Consider the following 25,960-nt stretch of genomic DNA (forward strand, 5'->3'; position numbering starts at 1 on the left):
TTTCAAAATAAAAAATAAAAAATGTTATTTTTAGGGACATTTTAGGTTCACAGCAAAATTCAGCAGAAGGTACAGTCTCCACATAACCCCACCCCACACATGCACCCTCCCCCGCTATCTGTGTCCTTTATCAAGAGCGGTGTCTTTGTTGCAACAGATAAAGCTGTGTGGACACCGCTCTGTCTTCTAGAACCCTGAGTTTCCATGGGGGTTCACTCTTGGCACTGTACCTACTATGGGTTTGGGCAAACATGTCATGACATGTCCACCACTGACCATAGTGTCGCACAGAGTCGTGTCCCTGCCCTAAACATCCTCCCAGCTCCACCTGCGGATGCCTTCCTCCCGTCTGCCCCCGGCAAACACTGATCTTTTCGCTGCCTCTATACTTTTGCCTTTTCCAAAGTGCTCTGCAGTTGGAAACTCAGTGTGCAGCCTTTCCTGACCAGCTTCTTTCACTTAGATGCATTTGAGGTCCCTTTGTGTCTTTTATTTTTTGAGATAGAGTCTTGCCCTGTCACCCAGGCTGGAGAGCAGTGGCACGATCTTGGCTCACTGCAATCTCTGCCGCCTGGGTTCAAGCAATTCTCCTGCCTCAGCCTCTGGAGTAGCTGGGATTATAGGCACACGCCACCATGGCTGGCTGGTTTGTATATTTTCAGTAGAGATGGGGTTTCACCATGTTGGCCAAGCTGGTCTCCAACTCCTGACCTTGGTCTCCCAAGTGCTGGAATTATAGGTGGGAGCCACTACGCCTGGCTCCTTCATGTCTTTGCAGCTTTGGAGCCCATTCCCTTTTATATCCTGTTGTCTGGAGGTGACATGGTTTATCCGTTCCCTGCTGAAGGATGTCTTGGTTGTGTCTGAGTTTGGGCAGTGGTGAATGTGGCCGCATATATCTGCGTGCAGGTTTTTGTGTGGATGCAAGTTTTCAGTTCCCTTGGGCAAATAGAAAGGAACACGACTGCTGGATGGTACTATTTGCTGTTAGGAGTAGCCTCATTCTCAGCGAGTGATGACGGCAGGTATGAAGCGCTGGTTACATGTTGTGAAACCCAGCGAGACAAAGCCCTCAGCAGCAACAGAATCAATATTCATGGGGCCCCACTGGAAGCCCCGGTCCCAGTGCCCTCTGTCAGCATCACATGTAGGGAGGGGTTCCTGAGATCCTCAGCCACCTCCCTGTACTTGAAGGTGCTGGACACACAGCAGCATTATTAATGCTGCTGTTCTCTCAGTAATGAACGTGGCTCACAGCCACACGCCTCTATGACCTCGTGTTTCCGTGGGTCAGGGGTCTGGCCTGGCAGGCTTGGTCCTTGGTTCAGGGTCAGATGAGGCTGTGATCAAGGTGTCAGCTGGGCTGTGTCCCTATCTGCTGCTCGGGGTCTTTCCTGGGCTCACATGGACTTTGGCAGAATTTGGGTCCTGGTGGTGGTGTGGTGGCTCTGAGATTCCACTCTTGGCTCTTGGAGGCCACTCTCTGTCCCCTGCCATGGGGTCCCCTCCTCAGCACAGTGGAGATGTCTTCAGGGCCAGTAAGGAACCTCTCATCTCATGTCATACCACCTCCTCCAGGCCATAGGCCCCGCCTACTTGAGGGTAGGGGAACCCTCGGGGCGGGGCCCCCTCAAAGACCTACTCTTCGTTCGCTCTCCTGGGACCAGCTCGGTCCTTTCCAGGCCCTGTAGCACTTCTGACCAAGAAAGCCAGTCTGCCGGCTCAGAGGGGACCCTGGGCATCCCCAGCTGTGTGATCGAGGCAGAAGGAAATGAGGTGGCCTCCAGCCTGGCTTGTCATACTACCCAGGAACCCTGACCCTCCAGCAGGAGTGGGGGTCAGAACTGCCAGGGCCATCTCACACAGCGTCTTGCAGGGCACCAGGCTGGCCGCCTCCACTGTCATGTTGTCCTCCAGCCAGCGGCTATGCCACTCTTCAAAGTGCTGGTGGTAGTGGAGCAGGACCAGGGGCTGCACCTGTTGGAGAGGCAGGGTGTCAGGGTGGCAGAGGGCTGGATCCCGGGCCCCACACATGGGGTGAGGAGGGTGTGTCGAGGCAGCCCCGGCCTCCCCTGGCAGCTGCTTGGCCCGGCAGAGGGTCCCGTGGCGGTACATGTAGTCCTCGGAGTTCACGATGAACACCATCTTGTGGGTGCTGAGCTTGAAGCGGCAGTCCACGTCGCAGGCGCTCTCCACGCCCACCAGCTGCTTCCAGGAGCTCCTGGCCTCGCCGCGCAGGGCCCGCGCCTGCTCGCTCTGCCATCGGCGGTGGAACTTCTTGAGGTTCCTGGGGGCGAGATGAGGTAGGGTGGACCTTGGTTCTTGGCATTGTGAGCCAAGGGCCTCTGGAAAGGGGAGGAGGATTTGCAGGCTGGGGAGCCCTCGGGCCTGGGACCACCAGAAGATGTGCTACCTCCTGGGGGGTCCACAGAAAAGCAAATGGAAGCAACAAGAAACATCCCCAGATCTGAACACCCACCAGAAGCCCCTACTGGTCCCAGGGGTGCCATCCTAGCCCAACGGGAGGTGCTCCAGGGTCCCACCATAGCCATCCACCTCGGGCCTGGCCTGCAGCTCGGGCAGCATCTCCCTCCAGGCCGGGTGCTCACTCTTCCATCCACTGCCTCCCCATGTGGTTGGACCTGGCCCCTTATACCCCTCAGCATCCTGGGGTTACTGATCCCACCCATGGAGACCACAAGCCTCAAAAGGGCAGGGCCATACCTTAGCACACAGCAGGTGCCTACTAAGTGCTCCCAGACAGAATGTGCCACGGTCCAGCCCCCATCAGGACAAAGGGGACACTCCCTAGGCTCACTGGAAGGAACTGAGCACGTGTCTCAGGGCCTCTCACCTCTGCAGGAACACAAGTTTCAGGAGGAAGCCCTCAGTGGGTGAGCTGGACACGCCCTCGGTCCCCACGTACTGCTCCACGTACCGAGCCAGGTGCTGGGGAGAGGAAGAGAGATAGCCCATGACCCATGATGCCCCTACAGCAGGGCCATGGTCCCTCTCACTCTGGACCCTGAGTTCAGTGGCTCACAGGGGTTCTGTGCACCACACCCCCAACTCCCAGAGCATGAGGAGGGCTGCTGTGGAGGGCTCCGATCCCTGACAGAGAACACCCATACTGTAGCTCTCACCAGCTGAGGCATGCCAGAAGCCTCAGAAGCTGGAAGAGCAGGAAGGATCTGCCCCTAGACCTTTAGCGGGGGCATGGCCCAACCCACACTGTTGTTGTGGGGTTGAGAGAATAGAATTTGTTGTTTGAAACCATGTGGTTTTTGATCGTTGTGGCAGTCACCCCAGCTGAGTGATGTGCACACACACACACTGGACCTGCAGGACCCAGTGACCACCCTGCGGACACACATAGGTCGATGCCATCCTCCCACCAGGACACGGGAGGTGAGCAGGAACATCTGTCCCAGTGGAAACTGACTGGGAACTGGGGGCTGGCAGCTCATTGGCTGGGGACTGGGATCAGGATTCGGTCCTGACATAGGGGAGCAGAGGTCATAGCTGCAGGGACTCCCTGCAGTGGGAGCCAGGGGCCAGGGAGAGGTGACCTGCCTCCCCTCCTGCCCTGGGACCCACCTGCTGGCTTGGGAGGGGTGGTCTGCTCTTTGGAGAGTGGGCACAGAAGACAGGCTGGCGGGGGAGCAGGGAGGGAGGCCGCCCCACCCACCAGGCCTCAAGGGGCACCCACGGCCTGCAGAGGGTCTCTGGGTGGATGCTGCGTGGCCTGCACTTGGCACTCCCTGGTGTGTGTGGCATGGACTAAAGCCAGGGCCTCACCTGGACCTCCACAGGGTCCTCCGTGGCCGGGAGCTCAATGGTCACGATCACCTGCCCTTTGCAGTGCAGGAACATGACCTGCGGGAGCAGGGAGGTGGACAGCCTGACTGCTGGGACAGCGCAGCGGCACCACTCGGGCTCACAAGGCTGCCGCCACCACCTCTGCCACCCTCCCAAAGCCCTGATGCTTCCTGCAGGTCAAAGCCACCTCACGGACTCTGCTGCAGGGCTGGCGTTCCAGCCGAAGGCCCAAGTCAAGAGCCAAGTGAGAGGCCGGGCCTCCCCACCTGTTCCCAGCCCTGGGCCACCTCTCACCTTGAAGCAGTTCTCATCGGCCATGCAGCACTCAGCCTTCCACTGGTAGCTGGTCTCCCTGGTGGCACGGACACAGCGGGAAGACAGGTTCCCGCCAGCAGCACCCTGCTTCTTCTCATTTAGGTAAAGCTCCACCACCTTCAGGCAGACGTCACTCACAAGGTGGTGCAGCTGGTGGGAGGGAGAGCAGGTAGTGCTGCTACCCTGCCTCCTGCAGGAGCCCCCACCTCACCCACAGAGGGAGTCGGAAAAGGCCAGAAACACCTCAGGATGGAGAGTGCGTGACACGGGGTGAAGACCAGGATCCTGACAGGCTGTGTGCAGACCAAACAGGCTGGACCAGACCAAACAGACCAGACCAGGCCAGGCCAGACCAGATGAGACCAAATAGGCCAGGCCAGACCTGGCCAGAACAGACCAGACCAGGCCAGACCAAACAGACCAGACTAGGTCAGACCAAACAGAACAGACCAGGCCAGACCAAACAGACCAGACTAGGCCACACCAAACAGACCAGACCAGGCCAGACCAGACCAGACCCAACAGGCCAGGTCAGGCCAGACCAAACAGAACAGACCAGGCCAGACCAAATAGGCCAGGCCATTCCAAACACACCAGACCAGGCCAGCCCAGGCCAGCCCAAACAGGCCAGACCAGACCAGGCCAGACCAAACAGAACTGACCAGACTAGACCAGGCCAGACCAAACAGACCAGACCAGACTAGACCAGGCCAGACCAAACAGACCAGACCAGACTAGACCAGGCCAGACCAAACAGACCAGACCAGGCCAGGCCAGACCAAACAGACCAGACCAGGCCAGGCCAGACCAAACAGACCAGACCAGACTAGACCAGGCCAGACCAAACAGACCAGACCAGGCCAGGCCAGACCAAACAGACCAGACCAGACTAGACCAGGCCAGACCAAACAGACCAGACCAGGCCAGGCCAGACCAAACAGACCAGACCAGGCCAGGCCAGACCAAACAGACCAGACCAGACTAGACCAGGCCAGACCAAACAGACCAGACCAGACCAAACAGACCAGACCAGGCCATGTCAGACCAAAAAGACCAGGCCAAGTCAGGCCAGGCCAGACCAAACAGACAAGGCCAGACCAGGCCAGGCCAGACCAGATCAGACCAGGCCAGGCCAGGCCAGGCCAGACCAGACCAGACCAACACGGGACCAGCTTAGAAGAGACCAGACCAGCACACCCTCCCTGGGTATGAGAAACACTCGGAGAAGATATGGACAAAAATGTGCCAAAGCAAACCAAGGAATGATGTGAAGGGAGTGTCAGTGCAGGCCATTCCTTTCCCCTGAATGCTTGGCTATAAACACACTGCCATTCCTTTTACCTTTGTGCTGAAGGAGAAAGTAATGGAGACAGCAGGGGTTGTGGGGCAGACAGGGCTGGTGTGAGCCCGCCTACACAGCCTGGGCCCTGGGCAGGACCACACTCCCTGCAGGTTCCATGTGCAGCTTTCTTGAATGGATACAATAACACCTGGGCAGGCACAGGTTTCAGACAGTAACTGGCACACAGCCGGTACCCACTGAATGCCAGCTGCTCCTGGGTTGTGGTGTGGCCACAGATGGGACAGCAGGGCAGTGTGAGTGAGGCCCTGACGACAGCTCCAGACAGCCAGCCCATTTTCACTGCTTTTTAACAAGTTCTAGAGAAGAGGTTTATGGAATGGGAGGATTTTTCAAAGTGTTAATCAATGCTTTCCATAAACCATCTGGTCCAATCTCCTGGTGCCACAGCAAAGCTGCGGTCCCTGAACCCGTGGCCCATCAGGGGTGCCCAGCCTGGGGGATGGAATGCCAGCCCTCTGGCATCCCTGCACCACTGACCTGACACCATGTGCTGGGCCCTGGGTGTCCTCTCTCCAGGCTGCTCCCTGCATGTCTCCCTCACCCGGAAGTGGCCACAGCTGTGGATGGTGATGGGCAGGAACCCATTTCAGGCACACAGAGGGAAAGTGGAGGGGGTTGAAGCAAAGGTATCAGGACACAGCTGTGGGTTTCTCTAAGTCCTGTGGCCAGAGACAGAATGGGGATCATTCCTGGGAATCACTGGCCAGTTCATCTCAACACAGGAATCTCACAGAATGATACTCCCAGGATGCAGCTGGGCACTGTGTGCTTCAAGACCAGGGATCTACCTCTGTGCAGAAATCAGGGTTGTGATGCTGGGCACGGTGGCTCATGCCTGTAATCCCAGCCCTTTGGGAGGCCAAGGCAGGAGGATAATCTGAGGTCAGGTCAAAACCAGCCTGACCAACATAGCGAAATCCCATCTCTACTAAAAACACAAAAATTAGCCAAGCGTGGTGGCACACACCTGTAATCCCAGCTACTTAGGAGGTTGAGGCAAGAGCACCGCTTGAACCAAGGAGGTGGAGGTTGCTATGAGCTGAGACTGCACCACTGCACTCCAGCCTAGTGACAGAGCAAGACCCAGTCTCAAAAAAAGATCGGGGTTATTGGTGTCCACAGGTGGCAGGTGGCTGGGTGGGGACACAGGGGCAGGGGTTCTCTTGATGAAAGCCCATCCATCTGCCCCCTTCAGATTTGGGGACTTTTCTGCGTGTGGTTTTTAGTTCCATAAGCAGTCTTTAAAACCGGGGTGGAAGCATCTTGTGTGAAATGCTTCTCGTGACTGTGTCTGAGTGGGAGAGTAATGGCATTAGTTTTTTTCCAGCTTTTTTTCCACTTTATGATGAATAGCCTTACTTGGTGACCAGGAAACAGAAGTCACCAAGAACAATGCTTCTGGCAGAAACCAAGCAGGACCCATGTCCTGGAACCACACCCAGCTCGCCTGGGACGTCTGCTGTTTCTATCTAGGTGACTGGCTTCCTTGTGGTGACATTCAGCGGGGGCTGGTTTTTGCTACTACTAAAACCAACGCTGGTGAGCTGTGCTGTTCACACCCTCCCCCAGGATAAGTGGGTTAAGGTTTTTTTCATGTTGTCAATTCACCCTCAAAAAAGGTTTGTCAACAGGGACTCAGAAGAACTTGTACACAAATGTTCAGAGCAGCACTGTTCACCGTCTCTGCCATAGCCCAGATGGCCACCAAGAGATGGAGAAACGAAATGCAGCCAGCCGTGCAACGGAGTATCACAGAGCCATAGAAAGGAATGAACGCAGCGCGCGGGAAACCCAGAGGCAGAAAGCAGATTACTGGGTGTCGGGGAGTGGCTGCTGCTGGGGACTGGGTCTCCTCTGGGAAAGATGAAATGTTCTGGAACTAGACAGAGGTGGAGGCTGCACAATATTGTGAATGTACTAAATGTTACCAAACTGGACACTTCAAAATGTTTCATTGTTACATTATGAGAATTTTGTCTCAATGAAGAAGAAATCAGGATAGGTTTGCCGTAGACCACAGGCCCCCTCCCGGCAAGGGAGTGTGATGATATGGCAGGGCCACATGCAGTGTCCTAAGTGTTGGTCCCGCCCCAGCTCACCTGCCACACGATGTTCTGTACCAGCTTGTCCATGGTGAAGCCCACTTAGGCATGGATGGTGAACATCTCACACAGGGTGTCTTCATACTGCGTGGGGTCGATGCTGCCCTCGTGCAGGCTCCGTACCAAGTCCAGGAAGGCTGGGTAGTATTCCTCCAGCTCCACTTCACCTGTGGAGACACACGGCTTCATCCACATGCCTCCCGGGGGTGTGAGAAGCCACGCAGGCCAAGCTCTGGCACCACAGCACCCCAACAAATGCCCCCGTGGGGCCCAGCAACCTGGTCACCTGCCACTCCTGGGGCAAGTCTGGGCATCAGCAGGAAATTTGAGTAACTGGCATTCACTGCTAACCTCCCTGAGGCTGCCTAATCTGACTGGCAACCCAGGGATGCCAGTGAAAGTGCTGTGGAGGCTGGGCACGGTGGCTCATGCCTGTAATCCCAGCACTTTGGAAGGCCAAGGCAGGTGGATCACCTGAGGTTAGGACTTCAAGAACAGCCTGGCCAACATGGTGAAATCCTGTCTATTAAAAATACAAAAAATTGGCTGGGTGTGCTGGCACATGCCTGTAATTCCAGCTACTTTGGAGGCTGAGGCAGGAGAATAGCTTGAACCTGGGAGGTGAGGTTGCAGTGAGCCAAGAGCACACTCCTGTACTCCGGCTTGGGAAACAAAGCAAAACTCCATCTCAAAAAAAAAAAAAAAGAAAAAGGGCGCTCTGGAGCTTGGCGATGATGGCTCCATGGGAAGGGCTGTGAAAAACACAGCTTTCCTGGTCAGGACAGGGTGCTACACCCAGGATAGGAGCCTGGGCGAGGGGTTCACCAGACCTGTCTGATGCTGGCAGCTTCCTCTTTGCAATTTCCCATTTGAAATCACAGAATTCTTAAAATGAAAAGCCAGAAAGAAACAGGACGTGTGGGATGATGAGCTGTGATCCCGAACCCCAGGCACCCTCAGGGCCTCCCGGCAGGCCCTGGACCCTTACTGGGCTGCTTCCGCCGCAGCTCCATGGCGGTGTTGCTGCCCTTTTCCCTGCGGCCCTCGCAGAGCAGCTTCTCCCGCTCCTTCTTGGTCCGATACTCCAGGAGCTGCTTCTGCGCCTGGTGGCAGATCTTCAGCAGCCTGGAGCACAGGGTCTGGTGCAGGCCCAGGAAGAAGTACCAGTCGTTGTTGGCGAAGAAGAGGCTGTAGAAGTCCTCCAGGGCCTTGTGCAGAAGTGGGGGTGGCGGGGGCAGCTGCTCGGCGGCCAGGGAATCCCTGAAGGCCCCCTTCTTCTCCGGGGGGCTGCTGTGCGGTCCTGGAGCCGGCTTCTTCCGTTTGCTGGGGTCTATGCTCTGCCCCTGGGAGCTGTCCCGGTCCTCGTTGGCTGACTCCTCGGAGGCACCCAGGTCCAGCTGCTGGGAGAAGAAGAGGCTGGGCACGAACTGGTACAACAGCTGGTGGATGGTGCCCTTGTCCTCCTTGTGGATGGCTGCCTGCCGCTTCACATAGTAGCTGATGAGCGCTGCTGCGTCCTCCAGGATCTGCCAGTCCTCGTACACAAAGATGAGGTGTGGCTCGCTGGAGGGGGCACTGTGGGCCTCCGAGTGCTGCTCCTGGTGCTGTGGGGGACAGGATGGCCATTAGGCAGGGAGCCACCCAGCACCCAGAGGACCCCTACGCCCTTCGTGAGTTGCTGTGAGCTAGGCCACCAAGGTGGATGAGCGCTGCCCAGAGAGGGGTGCGTGAGCAGTGTCAGTGAAGCAGCAGGGCCTGGGGGCGTGGGGTGCTTGCCTTAGCCTCTTGTGCAGTGCCATGTGCTCCTGATCCCCTCTCTGAAAGCAGGGCAGACCCAAGTCATCCTGGGACACCAGGCGAAGGAGAGAATTCTGAGATGGGAGCGGGGAGGTCACAGGGCGTCTGGCAGCATCAAGCGTGGGTCTGTCACTCAGCCCAACTCCAGGACAGAGATCAGGGCGCCATGGCTCAGCACGAAGCCTCTGAGGCCGACCTCCTACTACTAACAATGGCAGCGCCTGATTCCAGCCTGACCATGGCTGCCCACACCACACTGTTGACGAGGTCAAGTAGGTGCAGAGTGAGCCTCGACCTCTCTGCCTCTGCCCTCCATCTACTCCCCGGGAGGTCTGTGACTCTCACATCTGAAGCCCCACACGCCCATCGTCACCAAGCCCATCTCCACTGCTGTCACCTGCCAGCCCCTGCATGTGCCTGCTACCACCATCACGTCACCAGCCCTCCCACCAGCCTGCTCCAACCACTCTCCTCACGGGGACCTGGGCAGTTTGCCCAACAGGAGCAAGGTCACCCTGACTAATGGTCCCCAGGCTGCTCAGAAGACGCTGGGCCCTGGCACACCCCTCCACAACTCCTCTGGCCTTACAGTCCCCAGGCTCCTTCCTGCGATGTTTGGGGCATCAAGCTCCTCCTGCATGTGCAGGGCCTTTGCACATGCCTGTCTGCTCTTACTCCCTGGAAAACCCTATCCCAGGCTTACCCCTCCCTCAGGCTCACCTCTCCCCTTGGTCTTTATCCAAATCGTGACTTTCATTCCCTCACAGTGGAAGACAATCACTCCTTTCTCCAGCCTGCCATGCCACTGTGCTGGGCGGCCCCAACCCCTCAGGACCAGGCGGGGAGGCAGACGCACCGGGGCTCTTGAGGAAAGTGAGTTGTGGATGCTGTCTCTGCCGGCGGGGAGCTCCCGAGGGCAGCACTGGGTCTTCCAGCAGCCTGAGGCTTCCCTTCCTCCTCCCCTGCAGGGCAGCATAGAGGCTGGCGGGGCCAAGCATGCTGGGCTGGTTCCTAGGCTTCTGCACACTCAGCTCCACTCTGGGCTCTTCAGTGGGGCCTCTGCCCTCTGACTGCTTCCTAAGTCCCCCAGGTCTGATTTATGCCATAAACACTTTCAAAATTCCTTTACAGTCCCCTCTGAAGCAGGGTCCCCATGTCTGTGGTCCATAACCATGCTTTGTAAACTGCATGATGGAATGGGGGTCCGACTTTGGAATGTGACAAGGACCTGCATGTGCAGAGATGCGCCAGGCCAGGGGGCCAACCGCAGTGCCCTCATCAGCCCCAGGGAGGGACTGAGGAACTTGGGGTCGCATCAGTGAATCTCCAGGGCCACTTCATCACCTACACTTTGCAGATGCCACAGACTCACAGAACCTATGCAGGGTCTCGGGGTTGAGGATCCACGGAGGGCTACAGTGAGGAAGCCAGAGTGGCTGTGGGGTGGGCCTGCGGCGAGGACAGCCCACAGGGAGGGAGGTGGAAGGGAAAGGGGTCTCCACAGTCCCACAGGCTGTGGGAGAGGCCTCAGGCCAGCAGCCCAGTTCCTGTGGCTTCCGTTTCTGTGTCGCAAAAGGAGGAGCTACCGCTCATTGTGCAGTGACAGCAGGAAGAAACCGAATGGGGTGAGGTGATGCCCCTGCCCAGGTGGGCACCAGGCTGACAATGCAGCCCCACTGTGATCTGGGCACTGTCCAGGGAGCACCACCCCTCCCCAGCCACCTTCTCAGAGCGACCAAAGACCTTCCCGACAGCTGGCTGCCACCAAGACCAGCACCCTGCCAAGCTTCCCACCTCAGGCTCCAAAGGCATGGCTGCTAACAACCCAGCTCCCGGCAACCTGCGGGCCCTGCTAGCCTTGGTTCTGTGACTCAGGCCTCCTGAGCCTGCAGTGAGGATGTGCAGCGGAAAGCCTCGGACCTGACAACTCAGAGCTCTGGCCCGCTATGACCAGCCCTGGCCACGTGCAACCTCTTGTGCCTCAGTTTCCCCACTGGTAAAATCAGAATAATGCAGCAGCAGAGTCAGGTTCAGAAGTGAGGTCAGATGAGATATTACTCCTTCTGGGAGTGCTAACACCCTGCCTGGCACAGTCAGCAAGAAAGAAATGAAGGCTGCTGCCACCCGCCACCTAAGCCAAAGTCCATCACTGCCCCATGGGAGGGCCGGAGACTTCTCTACACAACAGCAGAGTTGCTGGTTCTTCTAGGGCAGGCTGAAGGCTAGGCATCACAGAGACATGAACCCTTGCCTAGACTCAGCCCTGAAAGGGCGATGCCACTACCCTGCCTAAGCACCAGGGAAACAGAGGCACAGACCCAGCAGTTGGGAAAGCCAGGACCCTGCCCAGCCAGCCAGTGGTACCTCGTCATAGACACTCTCGGTCTCGTTGAGCTCTTGGAGCGCAGGGCCTTGGTGTCATTCTGCTTGAAGTTCACAGCCTGGTGGTTGAGGGAATTGAGGTATGCCTTCTCATACTGCTCCCGCCAGATCTTGTTGAAGCCCTGCTGAGCCTCCTGCCACTCCTCCTCCTTGGCCTTCAACCTGCGGGGGAAAGAGGGGTCAGCGCCAGGGACAAGCCAGGCCATCCTCCCTAAAGCACCCTGGGGCTGGCCTGTCTTCCTCTGGGATTTGACTGGAGGCCCAGGACCCAGGCCAGCCAGCTCCCAGCCTAGTCTGTGCAGTGGGCTCCGTGCTGCATCAGAGGGAAGGCGTGATGGCCTCACAGAGCCAATGTGGCTGGCTTCCCAGTTCCACCGCCTCTCCGCATGGCTCCTGGATCAACCACTTAGGTTCCTTGCTCAGCTGTGAGTCCCATGAGGAGAGGGACCGGGTCTGCCCCACTCAGCTGCATAACCCCAGGGCCAAGCACTGCAGCTCCCTTAAAGTGGCCACTTAATAAATACCTGTACGGGATGGTATCTGAGATGTAGCATTACTTAAAAAGCCAGCCACAGTGTAGCGGTTGCATCTGACTCTTAAAGCAGTTATTTACACGTCTAGATGTGATTATGTGCAAGGTGGAAAGTCCTAGAGGGTCACAGTGCTCTCCTCTCAGGAGTGGGAGAGTGGGAGATACAGGAAGCCAGCCCTAGGCCTCAGAGACCCCCGCTGGAGATGACACCTGTTGACAAACAGCACTAATGAGCAGTCCAGAAGCTCCACGCGGTGGGGAAAGGAAGGCCAGATGCTGTAGGGCACCTTTTCAGGACAACAGGGACAGCGGTCATGGGGTTCTTCTTGAGGCTCTCAATGATCTCTGGGGCCTCGTTGCCATAGGTGCTATGGATGGCACGGCGCTGGATCACCTCCGACTGCCCCTCAGGGAGTCATCCAGCCAGAACTTCTCCTGGTCTTCCGGCGTCATCTGAGAGAGCTTCTGCACGCTTTCCAACATGCGGATGGTGGCCAGGTTGGTCTCCAGGACCACATCTAACTACGGAAAGGAAGGAAGGAAGGGGTCAGCCGCTGGGGAACTCAAGAGGCTGCAGGGAGGGTCCTGGGACCTCAGAGGACAGAGAATTTTTGGGGTGTGTGTGTGTGTATTTAAGAGATAAGGTGTGTGTGTGTGTGTGTGTGTGTGTGTGTATTTAAGAGAGTCTTACTCTGTCACACAGACCGGAGTGCTGTGGCAGAAGCATAGCTCATTGCAGTGTCAACCTCCTAGGCCCAAACTATCCTCCCACCTTGGCCTCCCAAGTAGCGAAGGGTATAGGTGTATACCACCACGCCTGGCTAATTAAAAAAATTTTTTTTCCTGTTATATGCGAAAAACGAAAAAGAGAAAAACAAAAAAAAAGAAAAAAAAGAATAAATAAAAAGAAAAATACAAAGAATGAAAAAAAACCTTTTTTTGTAGATGAGTTCTTACTTTGTTGCCCGGGCTGCTCTTGAACTCCTGGCCTCAAGCATTCCTCCTGACTCAGCCTCCCAAAGTGCAGGGATTACAGGCGTGAACCATCGCACCCAGCCAATAAAAATTTTATTTAAAAAAATATATATATTTACAAAAATTATTTTAGCCTGGGCAATAAAGACCCTGTTTCTTAAAAAAAAACAAAAACAAAAAACAACAACAACAACAAAAAAATAAGCCAGGTGCGGTGGCTCATTGCCTTAACCTCAGCACTCTGGGAGGCCAAGGAGGGAAGATCACTTGAGACCAGGAGTGTGAGACCCGCCTGGGGAACATAGTGAGACCTCAACCCTACAAAAAAAGTAAAAAACAAAAACAAAAACAAAAACAAAAACCTGGGCATGGTATTGTGCACCTGTGGTTCCAGTGACTCAGGAGGCTGAGGTGGGAGGATCATTTGAGTCTGGGAGGTCAAGGCTGCAGTGATCCATGATCGTGCCACTACACTCCAGCCTGGGAGACAGAGCAAGCAAGATAAACAAAATAAAAATAAATTTAAATTACATTAATTAAACATTTTTTTTTTTTGAGACGGAGTTTGGCTCTTGTTACCCAGGCTGGAGTGCAATGGCGCGATCTCGGCTCACCGCAACCTCCGCCTCCTGGGTTCAGGCAATTCTCCTGCCTCAGCCTCCCGAGTAGCTGGGATTACAGGCACGCGCCACCATGCCCAGCTAATTTTTGTATTTTTAGTAGAGACGGGGTTTCACCATGTTGACCAGGATGGTCTCGATCTCTTGACCTCGTGATCCACCCGCCTCGGCCTCCCAAAGTGCTGGGATTACAGGCGTGAGCCACCGTGCCCAGCCTAAACTTTTTTTTTAGTAGACAGGGTCTCATTCCATTACCCAGGCTAGAGTGCAGTGGCACAATCTCAGCTCGCGACAGCCTCAGCCTTACCTGGTTCAAGTAATTCTCCTGCCTCAGCCTCCTGAGTAGCTGGGAATACAGGTGCCCACTACCACGCCAGACTCATTTTTGTATTTTTGATACAGATGGGTTTTCACCACGTTGCCCAGGCTAGTCTCAAACTCCTGAACTCAAGCGAGTGACCTGCCTCGGCCTCCCAAAGTGCTGGGATTACAGGTATGTACCACTATGCCCAGCCCAAATAAAATTTTAAACAGAAAAAAAAGCGCCATCTAGTAGCCAGCCCAGAGGCCAGCAAGACCTGGCAGGAAGCTTCCAGGAGCTGCTGGAATGTGCTGCAACACCTGCTCCTCCAAAGGAGACTGGGGTGGTGGAGGAGGAAGAGGACGCCTGTCCTGTGGAGAATGTGCTGAGGGTGGAAGGGCCTGGCCACAGCAGCACACACACCTCGAAGCGCTCGTCCTCACAGAGGTGCAGCTGTTCCTCGTAGGGCGTCTTCTTGGAGCTGACAAAGGTGGAGTCCTCAGACCAGGAGGGGAAGGAGACCCAGGTATCGTTCAGTACCTGCACCAAGAGGAAACGATATGACCAGCGCAGCAGGCCCCAGGGGCCCAAATTTACTGTCATCCAGAGCAGAAAGTACAAAGATACATTATACCATCCTGATTATATAATATGCGGATGCCTTATGCAAATGGGAAGGCTAATCAAGTTTTTAAGGGAAAACATGACTTTGGTCAAGTGAACACGTCCCTTGGTGTCCCAGGAGACTGGTTGCAGAAGCACCCCTAGAGACCCAAATCCACAGATACTTAAGTCCCTGACGTCAAATGGAGTCCTATTTGCATATAACCTAGGCAGAATCACGTCTAGAATACTTAGACCTAACGCAATCGTTGTTACACTGCATGCTGAAAATGTGGATTATCTTTTGCTGTAATATTACTTTTTGGTTTCCCCACGTATTTTCAATCCATGGTTAGCTGAAACCACAGATGTGGAATCTGCAGATACAGAGGGCTGATTTCAGTTCAGACATTGGTAAATTCTCTCTGCAAAGCGTGAGATAGCGAGTATCTCAGGCTTTGCAGACTATCTTGGATGAATACTCAACTCTGCCTTTGTGGTGAGAAAAGCAGCCACAGGCAACATGTAAATAATTGCCTGAGTCTGTGTGCCAATAAAACTTTATTTACAAACACAGGCAGTGGGCCAGGGTCCTCGGGCCAGAGTTTGGTGACCCCTGCACTATATCCTAGAATCCAGCAGGTACTTTGGAAACTTGGACATGCAGTATCGTCTGTCCACAAACCCTGGATAAGTATCCAATGGTCAAGCTCAACAGAAACACTGAGGTCAGTGAGCCTGGAACTGAGCAGAATCACAGCAGCCATAAACCTAAGTCAACCGAAGAATAAGCTGAACTCCACACTATCCCTGCACTCGTGGTTTGCAACTACCAGCAGGGTACAACACTGTCGTCTCTGCTCAGGTGGTTTTGCCAGGCCACATCCCAGCACCACCCATAACCCAACATTCAAGGGGGCTGAGCTCACAGCAATGCATTCATAACGGGGGTATTGGGTGTTTGCTGGGGAGGGAGAGGGATGCACCATGTCAAGGAACATGTGAGCCCTGAGGAGCACTACCTCCTTGCAGATGGCCGTCCTCCCGCTGCACTTGGGTTGCTGGTAGGTTTTGGGGAGCGCCCAGTAGCTGGACACATAGTTTGCAAGACACATAGTCGATTTCCCGGCATATCCCATCCCCAGATCTGTCGCTCATGGGTGGCACAAAGGACAGCTCTTTTACCCCCAGGAAGGACTTGAACTGTGCAAAGAGTTCTGGAAATTTCCTTCAAAGATAAAAACAAATGGTAACTGGTCATCCCCAGGGCCTTCTGAGAGGGATCTGGAGATTTTAGAATGGCTTCAAATGGACATTCCAGGTTAAACAGAGTCAGCATTCAACATCATGGACAGGAATGAGAGGCGGAAACATCCGATACACAGGAAGTCACTGCATGTCCCAAGGTGTGTGAATGAATGGGCCTCCCACCCCTCTGTCACATACCAGGTCACTTCCTGTGCCTACTGACCCCAGACTCACAGGAAGCCTTTGAAATAAACCAGAAAAGATGACTTAAACGGGCAGAAGCTGGAGCCCGTGATGTTCCTTGACTGGAAGAGGTCGGGCTTCACCTCAGCCAATGTACCCACTGCCTATGTTTTGTTTGGTTGGTTTTAGAGACAGTGTTTCACTCTGTTGCCCAGGCTTGAGGGCGGTGGCATGATCTCAGCTCACTGCAACCTCAAACTCTTGGGCTCAAGAGATCTTCCCAACTTAGCCTCCTCAGCAGCTGGGACCACAGGCATGTGCCACCACGCCTGGCTAATTTTAAAAACTTTATTGTAGAGTTAGGGTCTTGCTGTGTTGCCCAGGCTGGTCTCCAACTCCTGGCCTCCAGCAACATTTTGCCTCATCCTCCCAAAGTGCTGGAATGACTGGCATGAGCCACCGTGCCCAGCCATCCCATCGTAAACAAAGGTTCACTGGCACAGTCAGTGCCTGTGGCCGCCTGCACGAGAGGGGTTTGAGTCATTTCCACAAAGCCCATATGAGCCCTCAGAGATCAAGTTCACTGATCCCTGATCCACAGCCTTCTGCTCTCATGAGGGAGACTCTTCTCTGTGAACCCCTCTCTGGACATATCCTTGAAAGTCAGAATGTCATGGCTGTGCTCGACGACAGGAAGGCTTTAATGCAAATGACCCTACAATGCCACTTGGATTTCTGTTTAGAACAGTATCAGATCTGGTGGTGTGTGCCTGGAATCCCAGCTACTCAGGAGGCCAGGGTGGATCGCTTCAGCTCGAGAGTTTGAGACCAGCCTGGGCAACACAGCGGGACACTGTCTCTAAACAGTAACATCAGATCCTACCAGAAAAGGTGCAGTCACTTTGACTGCTGGTGCCGCGGTCCTGCTGTGCCCCCCAGCCCACCCTCGTGTAACAACGTACCTCTCGGTGATGTGGCTTCCGTCTGCCCTATATTTAAGAACCCTATGCCAACTCTGTTCACAAGGAAAACCCACAAGCCAATGGAAATGTAGGGAGAAAAGATACCAATAAAAATACTGCAGGGGGCTGGGTGCAGTGGCTCACGCCTATAATCCCAGCACTTTGTGAGGCCCAGGCAGGTGGATCATGAGGTCAAGAGATCCAGACCACCTTGGCCAACATGGTGAAACCCCATCTCTACTAAAAATGCAAAAATTAGCTGGGTGTGATGGCATGCACCTGTAGTCCCAGCTACTCAGGAGGCTGAGGCAGAATTGCTTGAACCCAGGAGGTGGAAGTTGCAGTGAGCTGAAATCAAGCCACTACACTCCAGCCTGATGACAGAGTGAGACTGTCTCAAAAAGAAAAAACTGCTGCAGAGATGCCTGAGGCTACTGCTGAGTTTAACGCAAACCATAACCGCTCAAGGGATACTTAACCCCATCCACCCTGGCTGCCAGCTCCAAGGGGCAGCTCCCTGGGCCATGTTCATCTGCCTGGCCCAGCTGAGCACCTGATGGCAGGTTGAACTCGCAAAGGAATGCCACGTGGTGGTAAATGCTCCTAACCCAACCAGGCCTCGTGTCAAGAACATGCAGAGGCCTGCTTCAGTTCTGGACCTTGCTCCATATAGACCCTCCCCAAACACACTTCCCCATATGAGTCTCTCACTACTGCTGAAACACGGAAGCAAGAACAGCTGACTGTGCCCCAGCACTGCCCACCTGCTCAGCATCTTGCCTTTTATATTCTCGAATTTCATGTTCCTTTTGTCTTCTCCTCTAGCCCCCTGACAAGCCTAGGAGGGAGGTATGGCCATTTTACAAAGACACTGAGGCTTGCTTGGCTAGGAAGAAGCAGAGTCCCAAGCAGAGCAAGTGATCACTTGCTCCCTGGGCCCAGACGCCAACACCCAGCTGCACACACAGCCCCGAGGGCCCCCTGTCAGGAGAGTGCTGGATTCTGAGCCCAAAAGAGGTGAGTGAAGGTGACTGTGCATTCCACATCCACAGAAAACGCCACAAACAGGTCTCAGGGGCTCGTCTGGCTGAGACTAGAGTAACACCATCCTGCTCTGGGCTGTTCTTCAGGGCACTTACAGACCTTCAGCAGCCTGGGAAAGAAAACCCACTAGAAAGAGCACCCCAGCATGTGCAAGCCCAGGACCACCAGGGAAAAGGCCTTCTGACGGGCTCAGCTTGACCCGAGGGGGTCGTAGCCTCAGGAGCATTTGAGGGAGGACTAGAGACCAATGCTCATTGTTAGAGATCCTGCCATGCGGTTACTTAAAAATGAGGCCGTGGGTCGGGCGCGGTGCCTCACACCTATAATCCCAGCCCTTTGGGAGGCCGAGGTGGGCTGATCACAAGGTCAGGAGATCGAGACCATCCTGGCCAACATGGTGAAACCCTGTCTGTACTAAAAACACAAAAAATTACCTGGGCGTGGTGGCAGGTGCCTATAATCCCAGCTACTCGGGAGGCTGAGGAAGGGGAATCACTTGATCCGAGAGGCAGAGGTTGCAGTGAGCCGAGATCACGCCACTGCACTCCAGCCTGGAGACAGAGCAAGACTCCATCTCAAAAAAAAAAAAGGATGTGGGTTCACATCTGATGCTGAAACACTTCAAAGGAATGTTGAGTTAAAAAAAAAAAAAGACAGGGAAGTCCAGCCTGACAGCATGAGCCTGTTGACACAACACCCAGCAGCCACTGTGCCCAGAAGGCAGAGAACACACAAAGGGCTGGCTTTGGGGCTGGCGCACCCTGGCTGCTGCCTAACAGCACGCTAAGCTCACCTAGGAGTGTTTGTCCTCGGGTAAGTCAGAGGCATTTGATCTGAGCTTCAGCTTCCTCACCTTTATTTTTGTTTATTTATTATAGACAGAGTCTCACTCTGTCGCCCAGGCTGAGTGCAGTGGTGTGATCATGGCTCCCTGCAACCTCTGCCTCTGAAACCCAAGCGATAGCTACAGGTGCGTGCCACCACTGCAGGCTAGTTTCTGACAAGGACTCACTATGTTGCCCAGGTTAGTCTTTTTTTTTTTTTTTTTTTTTTTGAGACAGAGTATCGTTCTGCTGCCCAGGCTGGAGTGCAGCGGTGCGATCTTGGCTCACTGCAACCTCTGCTTCCTAAGTTCAAGCAATTCTATCTCAGCCTCCTGAGTAGCTACAGGCACAGGCCACCACATCCAGCTAATTTTTTAAATTTTTAGTAGGGAGGGGTTTCACCATATTGGTTCGGCTGGTCTTGAACTCCTGAACTCAGATGATCCACCCACCTCAGCCTCCCAAAGTGCTAGGATTACAGATGTGAGCCACAACACCCAGCCCCTCACCTTTAAAAGGACTAGAAAATGTATTGAAACGTATCAAATATGTTTTAAGTCCATGAATTCATTCACATGCTTTTTTAAAAAAGGACCTAATTGGTCCCCTTGGGAAGATGACACGAAAGCAGCTCATCACTCTGAGGCCGCAGGAAGGAAACAAGACTGAAACCAAGCAGCTTTCCTGGCCACTTTAGAAAAGGTGATAAATGCTGTGGCAATCTTCCTGTGCAACCCCAGATGAATGAGCAAACCTGGGAGGCTAATATCACAGCAATAACAGAGGCTGGGACACGTCGTAGAAGGCTATCAGAATAGAAATAGTAAGGACTAGAATCGGAGGGAACTGGAGGTGAAAGGAGACTTACGAGATGTATTAGGAAACAAAACCCAGGGCCTGGGTGCCGTGGCTCACATTTGTAATCCCAGCACTTTGGGAGGCTGAGACAGGAGAATCACTTGAGGCCAGGAGTTTGAAACCAGCCTGGCCGACGTGGAGAAACCCCATCTCTACTAAAAATACGAAAATGAGCTGGGCGTGGTGGCGCGCACCTGTACTCCCAGCTACTCGGGAGGCTAAGGCAGGAGAATGGCTTGAACCTGCAAGGTGGAGGTTGCAGTGAGCTGAGATCACCCCACTGCACTCCAGCCTGGGCGACAGAATGAGACTCCATCTCAAAAAGAAGGGAAGAAAACCCGGCTGGGGGTGAAACGGAGGCATGTATTTGGCAATGCCCCCCTGGGTGGCTGCACCGTCACTAGCGCAGTAGGTGGTCACTCTTGCAGTCAGGACACACTCGAAGTGAGAAGGGCAGGGACTGGAATGGTACGAAGGGGGCTCCTGGAGTCTGTTTTTGATGTGGGTGGTGGGCACGTGGGTGACTGCTAAATACAGATTCAAGCCATTTCTCGACCATGTGGATCTTGGATCTGTGCTTCATTTTACGTTAGAAAAATATTTACGTATACACACATTTTTTTAAGTTAGTGCGAAAGGACTCACACAGCACCTGTCCCCAGGGTTGATTTAACTGTTTCCCATTTAGAAAAAAAAAAGTACAGCTTATGCCAGAGCTCATTTAATTTTAAATAAACTCTCTCTGAGGCTGAAGCAAATCTGACTGATTTTCAAGGTGGAAGTAAAATATAAAAACTGTTCTCAGAATTATTTCTAAACAGAGTGTCAGAATCATGTGAATCACCAGAAGTGTCTACTTTAGAACATTCAGAGCCATCAGATGAGTCTCTGGCCAACAACTGTTTGAGAACAATGTTCCCATCAAGTGCAGGAATGCTACGTTTTCCAAGATTTTATATTTTCAGTGATCAAGAATTACTATATTTTGTGTAACTGGAAATACCACTGCTAAAAACAGAATGCTATACGTAAAACGATGTCTTTTTATTTCCAAGGTTGATATATGAGAGCAATGCAAAAATAATAATAAAAATTAGATGCTTCATGACAAAGTTATCTTGGGGTAAACGCTGCAGCCACAATTGCCGTCAACTACTATTCTTGGGGTAAATGGGAAAACAGTTAAGGACTGAATGGGCTGATCACATAACGTGTGTGCCCTCCATGTTTGAGAACCATTAAAAAAAAATCATGGCCAGGCACAGTGGCTCATGCTCGTAATCCCAGCACTTTGAGAGACTGAGGCAGGCAGATTGCCTGAGGTCACGAGTTCGGGACCAGCCTGGTCAACATAGCAAAACCCCATTTCTACTAAAAATACAAAAATGAGCCAGGTGTGGCGGCGTACACCTGTAATCCCAACTACTCAGGAGGCTGAGGCAGGAAAATCGCCTGAACCTGGGAGTTGGAGGTTGCAGTGAGCCAAGACTGCACCATTGCACTCCAGCCTGGTTGACAGAGCAAGACTCTGTCTCAAAAAAAAAGAAAGAAAAAAATCTTCAGGTGTATTTTTCTTGGACACTCTTCCCTTCTTTAGGTAGATCCAAGTTCGTGACTTACATCATTTCCTTCTGCATAAGGAAACCTATCATTTCCTTTTATTTGTGAGATTCTATTGTATTTGAAGAGCCCTAGAGGTAGCGCCCACCTGCAGGTCTCAGGAACCGCGCTGAGGTAGGTACATTTACTATCCCCATTTTACAGCAAGGAAACTGAGGCTTGGACTGGCCGAGTGACTCATCCCAGTCACAGGGCTGATGTGCAGGAAGGGAAACTGGCCCCACTTGGCTCCCAGGTCTCACACAGCGCTCACAGGCCCGCCTACTTGTATTGTACACACTCCTGTGCACCCAAGAGCAGACGCAAGTGTGCACAGTTGCGCCCAGGGCCCCCCACCCAGACCCAGTCCCCTCTTAGGCTGATCTGGCCACCAGGGGTTAGAAACTGCTCTCAGGCCTGACCCACTAATGAGGCTTTTCTCTGTGCAGCAGGGGTACAGTTTTGTTTTGTTTTTTTTTAATGGAGTCTTGCTCTTGCTGCCCAGGCTGGAATACAGTGGCACAGTCTTGGCTCACTGCAACCTCTGCCTCCTGGGTTCAAGCAGTTCTCCTGCCTCAGCCTCCCGAGTAGCTGGGATTACAGGTGCCCACCACCATGCCCAGCTAATTCTTGTATTTTTTTAGTAGAGATGGGGTTTCACCATGTTAGCAAGGCTGGTCTTGAACTCTCGACCTCAGGTGATCCACTCACCTTGGCCTCCCAAAGTGCTGGGATTACAGGTGTGAGTGACTACACCCAGACTTTTTTTTTTTTTTTTGGATATAGGGTCTCAGGCTGGAGTGCAGTGGCGTGATCACAGCTCAGCTCACTGCAGCCTTCACCTCCCGGGCTCAAGCGACCCTTCCAGCTCAGCCTCCCAAGTAGCTGGAACTACAGGAGTATGCCACCACCCCCCAGCTAATTTTTAAATTTTCTGGGAGAGGGTTTGGCCATGTTGCCCAGGCTGGTCTCAAATTCCTGGCATCCAGTGATCCACCCACCTTGGTCTCCCAAAGTGCTGGGATTACAGAAGTGAGCCACCGCATCCCACACAAGCCCGAACCAAGTATTAGAATTATAAAAGGCATGGGCCGGGCGCGGTGGCTCAAGCCTATAATCCCAGCACTTTGGGAGGCCGAGGCGGGTGGATCACAAGGTCAAGAGATCGAGACCATCCTGGTCAACAAGGTGAAACTCCGTCTCTACTAAAATACAAAAATTAGCTGGGCATGGTGGTGCGTGCCTGTAGTCCCAGCTACTCGGGAGGCTGAGGCAGGTGAATTGCCTGAACCCAGGAGGCGGAGGTTGTGGTGAGCCGAGATCGTGCCATTGCACTCCAGTCTGGGTAACAACAGCAAAACTCCGTCTCAAAAAAAAAAAAAAAAAAAAATTATAAAAGGCATTTATCGGGTGAATCTCCAGGGAATTATGCTGGGTTAAAAAAAAAAGTTTCTCCCATAAGGTTCCTCCTGTATAGTTCCATTACTGTAACATTTTAATATAAATTTTAGAGACACACAGATGAGTGGTTGCCAGGGGTTGAAAACAGACTCTGGGTGAGGCAGGCTTTTTGGATGGAAACGAAAGGTCAAGGCAGAATGCTGACGGCTCTGGAGCTGCTCAGTATCTTCTGTACTGTGAGAAGGTTGTATAAACACACACACCAGACGTGTACGAGTGACATGGAGAGGCTGGAAAGATCGGTGGGTTGTGTGAGAGTCGATACAGTCAGCCCTCACTCAACATCCACGGGTTTTAGGAGGCTGTGACTTTCGGGGAAAAGACACCTAACAAAACCAATTTTGCCGCAAGCTAATTGACACATCAACAAGACTGACACTCCTAACGCATATTTCCGGTCATAAAACCATCACCAAATTTCTCAAGAGAGACCAAACACTTCTAATATTTAACACTGAAATAAATGCAAGCCAGACATACAGATAAGAAAGATGAGTGAAAACAACTTACCCGATTTACCCAATCATCCCAGTTCAGGGTCTCCGGCGGCTGGACCCCACCCCAGCGGCTCAGAGCACCCTGGACAGGACATCGCCCCACTGCAGGGCGCTCACCACACCCTCACTCAGGCAGGGACCATGGAGATTCATCACTTCACCTACATTTAACCTAACATGCACATCTTTGGGATGTGGGAGAAACTCCACACAGACATGGGGAGAACGCGCAAACTCCACTCAGACCAGAAATGAATGTTTTTTCTCACCAGTAACAAAACAGTGTTAAATGAAAAGGCTTTATTCGAGGACCTGCTGTTTTCTGGTGAGGATACTAACTCTAGATGTTACTGTTGGAGGCACCAGCTGGAGGGTACCCAGGTGGTGTATCACTCCTTACAAAAGCATGGGAATTGGCCGTGCACGGTGGCTAATGCCTGTAATCTCAGCACCTGGGGAGGCTGAGGCAGGTGGATCACAAGGTCAGGAGTTCGAGAACAGCCTGGCCAACATGGTGAAACCCTGTCTCTACTAAAACTACAAAAATCAGCAAGGCATGGTGGCAGGCGCCTGTAATCCTGGCTAATCAGAAGGCTGAGGCAGGAGCATGGCTTGAACCCAGGAGGTGGAGGTTACAGTGAGCCAAGACTGTGCCATTGCAATCCAGCCTGGGGGACAGAGCAAGACTCTATCTTAAAACAAACAAACAAAAAACACAAATGCATAGGAATCTATAATTAATCTAAATCACTTCAATTAGTAAACAGGATTTTAGAAAAGCATAATCATTGTTCAAAAACAGTAACTAAAAACCTAGTAGATGGAGTTGACAGGAACAGAACTACCCTGGGGAGGCCAGGGAAGTCAGGTACTCACCCCAGAAATGGGCTGACGAGCTGCAGGAGCTCGGAGCCAGACACCAGCTCCTGGCTGAAGAGGGCGATGCAGTGGAGGAAGTTTTCATACACCTCCTGGCTCTTCAGCACCCGGCGGACCTGTGGAGACAGCAGTTGGGGACCCACTGTGAACCCCTGCTCCTCAGCTTCTGGGCCTGGTTCACTTGTAAGTCACCCACATGGGTGAGCAATACAGGAACCAGCTGTGTCTGTAAGTAAATGCGATCCATGCAGCAATTCACAGCCCGTGTGTCATCTGTGCAGCAAAAGTGCTGAGATTACAGGCGTGAGCCGCCGCGCCTGGCCGAACATTGGGTCTTAACATCAAAGGCCGGTCTAGTGGCAGTAATAACAGTTCCTAGGGGGACTGTGCCATCACTACATCCCACTCCTCTGTGGGGAGGTGGGGACACACCAGTGTGATGCCCGAGTTGCACTTTGAGATGGAGGTGGTGCAGGGCCAGGACCCAGGTCCTTGGAGACACGAGCCCAAAGAGCCCAGGGAACTCAGGCATGGGGCAGCAGGAGGTGAGGGCCAAGTATAGAGTGGGGAGCCCCAGGAGTCACCTGCCCAAAGTCACCCTAGGAAAACTGGTGACGGCAGGCATTGGGGCACCCAGGTCCTTGGAGATGCCAGCCCGAAGAGCCCAGGGAGGTTGACCCTGGGGCAGCAGGAGGTGAGGGCAGAGTATGGAGTGAGAAGCCCCGGGAGTCAGCAGCTCAAAATCACTCTGGGGCGACTGTTGAGAGCAGGGGCAGGACTGCTAATTGGGGTGGGGCTGGCTGACAAGATTTTGGTGCAAGGAGCCCAGAGGCACTAGGGGGGCCAGCCTGCTGCGGCTGAGGAGTGGCAAAGACTCTGGCAGCAGTCCTGCTGTCATGGGGGGCCTGGGGCTGTGTTGGGGGTCCATCACCTGGTGTGTTTTACCTTTTCCTTGGTCCATTTGAGCTCTCTGGTTGCTTTGGACATCTCGGGCTGGGGAGGGACGTGGGGTTGGGGAGGGACGTGGGATCTGGGATTGGGGAGGGAAGTGGGTTTAGGGACGGATGTGGGATTGGGGAGGGACGCGGGGTTGCGGAGGGACGCGGGCTACGGGACGGACGCGGGCGATGGGACGGACGAGGGGTTGGGGAGGGACGTGGGGTTCGGGAGGGACGTGGGCTTGGGGAGGGACGAAGGGTTGGGGAGAGACGTGGGCTTGGGGAGGGATGTAGGGTCGGGGAGGGACGTAAGGTGGGGGAGGGACGTAGGGTTGGAAAGCAACCTGGCCTTGGGGTGGGACGTGGGCTTGGGGAGGTATGTAGGGTTGGGGAGGGACGTGGGCTTGGGAAGGTACGTAGGGTTGGGGAGGGACATGAGCTTGGGGAGGGGCGTAGGGTTGGGGAAGGACGTAGGGTTGGGGAGGGACGTGGGGTTGGGGAGGGACTTGAGCTTGGGGAGGGATGTAGGATTGGGGAGGGATGTAGGATTGGGGAGGGACGTAGGGTTGCGGAGGGACTTGGGGTTGGGGCCACATCATCGTGACACAGAAGAGGACAGTGAGATACGTCCTGTCACCTACCACGCAGCTGTGTGGCT

The 25,960-nt window shown here is 53.8% G+C and overlaps 1 protein-coding gene across 1 annotated transcript; it reads right to left on the bottom strand.

The window, feature by feature from the left end:
• On the bottom strand, positions 1-25,960 carry LOC100402324 (paired amphipathic helix protein Sin3b-like). Its single transcript, XM_035285112.3, is given in 15 exon segments — positions 1-2,287; positions 2,855-2,949; positions 3,799-3,876; positions 4,114-4,284; positions 7,597-7,766; positions 8,588-9,203; positions 11,761-11,792; positions 11,795-11,940; positions 12,598-12,718; positions 12,721-12,832; positions 14,630-14,746; positions 15,832-15,904; positions 15,906-16,037; positions 24,362-24,480; positions 25,310-25,960. Coding segments are annotated over 15 exon segments (2,589 nt in total). The 5' UTR covers positions 25,352-25,960; the 3' UTR covers positions 1-1,722.

The sequence above is a fragment of the Callithrix jacchus genome, chromosome 22, assembly GCF_049354715.1.
Source record: "Callithrix jacchus isolate 240 chromosome 22, calJac240_pri, whole genome shotgun sequence".
Taxonomy (NCBI): Eukaryota; Metazoa; Chordata; class Mammalia; order Primates; family Cebidae; genus Callithrix; species Callithrix jacchus.